Source organism: Patiria miniata, unplaced genomic scaffold (genome assembly GCF_015706575.1).
Source record: "Patiria miniata isolate m_02_andy unplaced genomic scaffold, ASM1570657v1 HiC_scaffold_30, whole genome shotgun sequence".
Lineage (NCBI taxonomy): Eukaryota > Metazoa > Echinodermata > Asteroidea > Valvatida > Asterinidae > Patiria > Patiria miniata.
This window is the reverse complement of record NW_024037070.1, coordinates 9,354,666-9,361,452: the sequence shown is the minus strand read 5'-3', so window position 1 is coordinate 9,361,452 and position 6,787 is coordinate 9,354,666. Positions and strand designations below refer to the sequence as shown.

Sequence of the window (6,787 nt, the reverse complement as noted above, 5' to 3'; positions counted from 1 at the left end):
AAAAAAAAAATCAATATTTAAATAACATTAAATTCGCTAAACTAACGACCAAAGGCAAGTCAAGATGCATGGCGGCGTTAGACAACAAAACAGAATTATGAGATTATAAGGACTCAGATTTCGTTGGGATAAACTACAAGACGAGTACAGTTGGATTTTGATAAGGAACTCCACAGTGAGATAGTGTGAGAGAGAAAATTTGACGAATACTTCACCGTACCAGTATTTGATCACAAGCCGTGTGTAGGTGAGAGGAGGCAACGAAAATTGAATGAGCACGTTGCAAAGTGCATGAGCTCGTTGCAAAGTGGACGAGCTCCTGCAAAGTAGTGCATGACAACGTTGCAGAGTGCATTAGCATGTTGCAAAATGCATGAACACTTCATCAATGTTAATAATATAGGTAATTGGCGTTTATGTGGTCCCAAAAAGTGCTTCTCACTTTTCGTCAAGTCATGAGATGAGTCTTCCTTGGCCTATGTCTTACCCAAGAACATAAACCCCGTCACATCTGAGGGTGGAGAAAACCATGTCCCTCAGTGAGGGCGCAGCGAGGAATGAGTCTATAACAGTAACCGTAAGACCACGCTTCTGAGAAACCTTAAAAGGTTCACGAGACACATCCGTTCCTTGTCAAACTCTTATGTTAATTATGCTTGGGATATTTTTTTAGGTAAGGACCAGGCCGGACGCCCAACTGTAAGCTCGGCGAGTTCGGATTGTTCCTTCAATGCGGGCAGCGTTCACGTCAAGTTGCATGGGGTGCTAGGTAAATAAAGGCAGATGTTGTTCTTGATAAAACAAAAATGCGGTGGTTTTAAAGGACACAAAGGGCCCTTGTAAGGTTTGGTTGATGGAGAGGCTGAAATAATATTAAAATAAATTTAATTGCAATTTTCAATAATGGAATTCTAAACCAGAAAACAACGCTTTCTAAAGTTTATAAGAAACCAATTGATAACTCATACATCGAGAAATGACTGGGTTGAGTAGAGATTGAACCCTGACGAGACATACAACGATTTGCGTTTGGCTGCTGCTATATTCTGCAACAGAAAAGGTAACTGATCATTTAAAGCTCACTTTTATTATTGCCCACGATTTCAGCTGGTTGTACAATCTGTTTTCCGGAAGCATCAGCAACTCCATCAAAAGTTCGCTCAACAAACAGGTATGATGATGACAGGTTACAATTTACACTGTTTCCAAACGAAAGACTAAATCCCACTATAGCTCCAGCATCTAGAGGGGAATGGTGAGCAATGAAAATAGAATTACAGCTGAATGGTCAGATAGCGATGGCAGACTGCAGTGAGGCAGCAGCAGCAACAACACTTTGGCGTAACGTATATTCTTCTACGCAGGAAGTCTGACTAATTTACGAAGCATTTGTGGCGCAATTGTTTGGAATTGAAATGAATTCAACTTTTCAATTCATGTAGGCAGGGAGAAAACTTGCCGTGACGTCACGAAATCGCGTTCGCTTTCTCCTTTGCGCAGAATATGAACCCGCCTTTAATAAGCACACGTGCACTGACAAGAAGATCAACATTATTAACCTATATAGCTCAAAAAAATGATTGATTTTGACAGACATGTGCCATGATAATCAAGGAGGTCAATACGGATCTACAGAAGCAGTTTTCCAAACTGAAAAGTAAGTTCAACTCTCAAGATGATCGAGGATTTTCGTTCTCTTCTATATTTTCTTTTTTACAAATCCAAACGTTCCTTTAAAGTGAGCAAAAATCCATTCAGGCCAGGTTCCGGGAAAAGCCAAACAACTTTGTCTGGTTCAATCCATCCAGTTCATAGACTGAACAGGTAATTGCAGCCAGCATATCGCGAGTGTCTAATCTTTGGCGAGACGAGGTGCCCGAGTTATCCTTATGGTGGAACCAGAAGTTCCTTAAAACAACACCTCCTTAATTATACGTCCCTCATCGCAGTTATTGCTATCTTTACTGGACTCATGCTCAAAACAACTTTTTGGTGTCTTCACGTGCAACTTTGTTCTGTCCATTTGTGCACCTAGTTTATGGTAATGAAATTATAAGACAGAGTATAGTTGGACCAAATGAGCAAGTGACCTCAAATAAGCTTCCCTCTGAACAGGAGAGAATCAATTGTTCCTAAAGTAGTAACAAAACAGAGATTATAAACACTTCAAGCTGTGTTCTAGATGTGAATGATTCTCATCTGTTCTACCCCTTCTTCCAGCCCAAGCCCCCATCGACCAGTATGCCGTGATTGACTACTCCTTGGTGACAGCTCCCCAATTCTCTGGCCACGTCGACACAGCCCACAAGGTGAAGATAGAAGCTGCAGTTATCCGTTCCAACAAAACAATTGATCAAAATTAAGATGTCTACAAAGGTCTCGGTAAAGTCTGTTAAAAGCTGCGCCAAGTTTTGAATCATTTTCCCCGTAGACTATCTTCTTTTGCCTATTATTTCGGAACGTCACAGTGGCATTCAGCCATTTTTTACCCACTGCTTTGCCACTTGATTTGACTAATTATTATGACGCAATGATAATGATGTCATGAACATTTCTGCCAATAGGGAGAGGTGTTCCCGAGGGACACGCCCCATAAGGAGGCGCCGTACACAGTGCCCGTCATACGGCCGGATCCTGACGTTTCCCGGCACGTTTTTCTCTGGGTCACCGATTACCTGTTTCAGACGGCTGCCTACGTGTACTACGAGGCTGGCAAGTTCGAGTTCAACGTTACTCAGGATAAGGTACGCAGACTGTGAAGATGTTTTGTTGTTGTCATTTTGGTCGCCAAAATAGAATATATATTAAAGCCAGTTTACCTAGCATTTGAAACCAATTTCTTTTTATCAAAGGACGTTTATTCCTTTTTCATTTATAGTAAAATCACTTAATTAATTAGTCAAAATGTAACTTAATTGATTCATTTTTTCAATTAAAACAGAACCTTTTTTTAGAAGGGCATGTATCGCCTTTTGATTTAGAATCGAAATGATTGTGTTTTTAATTCTCGAATTGTTTGTATAGGCCTATGCGATGGACATTTTGTTTAAGCACTAGAACCATTTACAGAAACCATGCTCAATGAAAACGTCAACAAAACTCCAATCAATTCCATTCAATTCAAATTATTAGCACCGTTTCGCAGCTGAAGCTGAATTACAGGTGTTTACAATCAGAACATTGTAATGCCTAACTTTTGTTAATAAAAACAGTTATTCGTTTTGTTGCAAATTTTCATTCAACTGGATGAACCACATAGGCTAGTGTGCTATTTGTAAGTTCCCAAAGAGTGAAATTATGAAGAGACGACTTTCAGTGAAAATCACCCTAACTGTATACTTTGAAAAGTAGTTACTTGTCTTAGTGAGTGAAAACTCGATCCATTCAATAAACTTTTTGAATGAATTTCACTTAAATCATCTTTTCCTTATCGTTTCAATTATCTTACTCGGATGGAGTGAATTTGCATTTTTTTGGTTAAAAAGAGACTTTGGTTCAACTTCAGGATAAAAAAATACTGCGATCTATATATACCGTTTCTGACGTCTCGTCATCAAGTTTTAGACCGTATAATGTATGAAAAGATCCACATTGGATTTGTGTTTTATTTACAGATGCCTCCTGGTAAATACAGCCTGAATACTTCCTCGTTCCTTGTCGAGTCTCTTTTGCCTAATGTGAGTAAAATGTGTAAAAACCTGTCCAAATCTACCGCTTGGTTTTGCTGATCTAATCGATTCGGCACGGTAGAGGAATGTACACAATGCTGAATTTTCGCTGGACAAAAATGCTCTGGGTTGGGTACCGGACATCACCTTTCTTAACTTAAGTCAAAATGTACGCGTTATCATTTCTCCCCTTGTATCTTTAGGCATCAATTAAAATTGCATGTCGTGCTTATTGAGGTAGCTTTTAAAAGGACGGAGGGCACCAAAGTGGGTTTGTATGTCGATGTGGTTAAGTTTCGAGGAGGTGGTGAGATTCCGAGGAGGAAGGCCCACCCCCTTAGGCCCCGCCCCTTCGGCCCTACCCTAATAGGCTTGTAGCTAAAATGATCTCTATTAACAATGCTTCGGCCTATTCTAAACCTCATCGACAGTCAAATTTTCAGTTAAATAGTATATCCAGCTTTTGCCATCTCACGATTATCTCTGGCCATCAATCACACATGTGTTCTTCGATCCCTCGCAACTGCAGGTGTCCAAGAAGTATCCGAACCTGCTGATGCAAGTAAACGCCAATGCCACAGCGCCGCCAGTGATTAACATCGGCGAGGACAATGTCAACGTCTCCCTCAAGGCCGACTTGGATTTTTTCGTCACCCTGCCCAACAAAACTCTGGTGTATCTCTTCACCTTGAACTCGGTAGGTGATTGAAAATGGGCACCTATGAAAAGTAGCACCTTCGAGCAAAGAATATCTCCCCCTTCCCCCCCCCCCCCAGAAAAATACTACAATCAGGAACCGACTATAACCTAAGAGTAAGCCTTGCTGTGCCATTCCACGCAAAGAAACTGATAACCTTACGGTATTTATTGCTCACAGACCATCAGTTGTTCGACATTGCTGTCGAGTGATGGCATGAGTCTCAAATGGATGACCGACTCCTTGAGGTAAGTCTCGATATGTTGGTCTTAAAAAGCGGTCTATGCACCGTGATTGCTTTTGGCCTAGGACTTCAAGACTTAACCCCACCTGTAAGTTGCATGCCGGGATGTAGATAAGACACCATTTAGTTTGGTGAGATTTGTCACAATTATTCAAATAATATCGTGTGTGTTATTTTTTTTATGTTTAGTATCGTGGTTGCTTTGAAACGGTCCGCCATCGGAAAAATCCAGGTAGGAATTTTACGAAAATTAGAGAAACAACCGTTCATAAGATTATTAACCAACGACTCAGCTGAATGCATTTCAAGATCTTCTTCCACTTTTGAATATCGGTATGTTTTTCTTTGAAAATTTCTAGATGAAACCGATCAGTGAGGCTGTTCACGCCCTGACAAGTTTCTTCCTCATTCCATGGATCAACGGTAAGTGACTTCGATTCACGATTTGTATTTTCTGCTTTGTTATAAAAATGGAATTTTAATAGACTGTTAACATTTTAGTCATAACTCATTAAACCTACCAATGTGCTATTGAATATATCACGAAGTATATACCTCATGCAATGCAGGTGTATTAGAGAATGTTCTTTGGTTATTATATTTTAGTTACAATGAGTAAGGCACATAATGTTAACCAATGTCTATCGAAGCGATACAAAACCATTTCCTTCTGTGGAAATGTGTGAAGGCACTCCCATATCCTTTGGGGGGGGGGGGGGTAACATTTGCTGTTTTTCAATTTACGTTAGGGGCGCAGAAAACATGTCTCCTCTCCGGAGTTGAGGAGACACGCAAGATTCAGAAGCCATTCTTTTCTTTGTCCTTTCATTTGATCATGCCAAGGCCCTTTCGAATGCTACTTTAGAAAGTCAGAGTGATGTTTTCAGAAATTATCATGATTAGGTTTTTTGTTGCTCTTAAACAGAGGAAGGAAGGAAGGGTTTCCCATTGCCTACCAGCCCTAACATCAAGTTGGAAAAAACAGTCATCAAGCAAGGAAAGGTATGACCGCATTTTTTGTTTGTTTTGTTTGTTGGTATTTTGTTGGGGTATTATGGCCATTCCAAACGGTGTCATGTAAACACAGTCTTCAGACGATTATTTGGAGTCGGGTATATACAGTAAAGTTATTTTTTAATTGAGAAATTGTGGGGCATACATTTGCTTTTATTTTCACATTTTCTTTTCTCTTCCTCCTATTCCAGGGCTTCATCAAACTTGCTGCTGACATCAAATTCACCCCTTCAGCTTTGCTCTAAAGCTCGGAGACAGCAGAAAGGCACAAAGAAAATCCAATTGTTGCACATGAACGTACACTCGTCAGAGTCTAATAAAAATGCGGACCGTGTCATCCAAACTACAACCACTCAAAATTAATGGTTCATTTGGAATAGGAATATGGTGTGATAAGAAATTATGAAACAGTGTTTTTTTTTCTTGAACGTGTTTTTTTTTGTATACCAAAGCCTGTAAATAATTGCAGTATAACGTTTGAGAAACGTGCATGTAGATGAGAATTGTCGTTCTTGTATTGTGTTATCAAATTTAATGACTATTTTGTCGTAAAGTAACAACATTGGAGAAACAATGTATAGATGATTTGAACAACTGCACAATAATCGTTTTTGTAAGAAGAGTGGCTCAACTAAGTTGTGTACCAGTGCGCCTTTATAACGAAGAAAGCATAATACCACTAGAATTGAAAACTAAATTTGACAAGTGGATTTTTGTTTCAGTGGGGCATTTCGGTTTGGGAGCGGGGGGGGGGGGGAGGAGGGCAAATTTGTCGTAACTTTTTAAAAGACCTTGTTACATGAATTCACATTTTGTAATCATATTTTTTTTAAACTTGGAAATCGATTATTATTATTATTATTCAAGTATATATTTCGTAGTGTTTAATATGCTGTATTTTGCTGTCTGAGTTCTTCAGCATTTAGGCCTACGCTAAAAGTTGCAATTATACGCGCTTCAAAGTCTGAAATTCTGTTCATTTTGCGCGGCCTCTGTTGGCCAAACTATTTTGCAACGGCAATAAAAAATGCTGAAGAGAGTGTATGGGGAATTCAGCGATTAAAACGTAGAATTAAAAACATACCGAAACTCCATTTTTTACAATAAGAATTTAAACATAATTGGTGCAAAAGGGACATTAAAGATAAGCGTGCAAAACGGCAA

The 6,787-nt window shown here is 39.5% G+C and overlaps 2 protein-coding genes across 2 annotated transcripts in view; both read left to right on the top strand.

Annotated features, from left to right (window-relative positions):
* Nucleotides 1-1,177, top strand: part of LOC119739122 (bactericidal permeability-increasing protein-like) — a 10,698-nt gene extending 9,521 nt beyond the window's left edge. Inside the window, exon 16 of the mRNA XM_038213951.1 lies at nucleotides 1,108-1,177. Coding sequence (XP_038069879.1) covers nucleotides 1,108-1,177 — 70 coding nt within the window. The remainder of the gene's footprint in view (nucleotides 1-1,107) is intronic.
* Nucleotides 1,178-1,602: 425 nt separating this feature from the next.
* On the top strand, nucleotides 1,603-6,787 carry LOC119739351 (bactericidal permeability-increasing protein-like). Its single transcript, XM_038214248.1, has 10 exons — nucleotides 1,603-1,657; nucleotides 2,221-2,309; nucleotides 2,565-2,744; nucleotides 3,615-3,677; nucleotides 4,198-4,365; nucleotides 4,546-4,613; nucleotides 4,799-4,841; nucleotides 4,969-5,032; nucleotides 5,535-5,611; nucleotides 5,815-6,787. The coding sequence occupies exons 1-10, from the start codon at nucleotides 1,603-1,605 to the stop codon at nucleotides 5,866-5,868; spliced, it is 861 nt and encodes a 286-aa protein (XP_038070176.1). The 3' UTR covers nucleotides 5,869-6,787.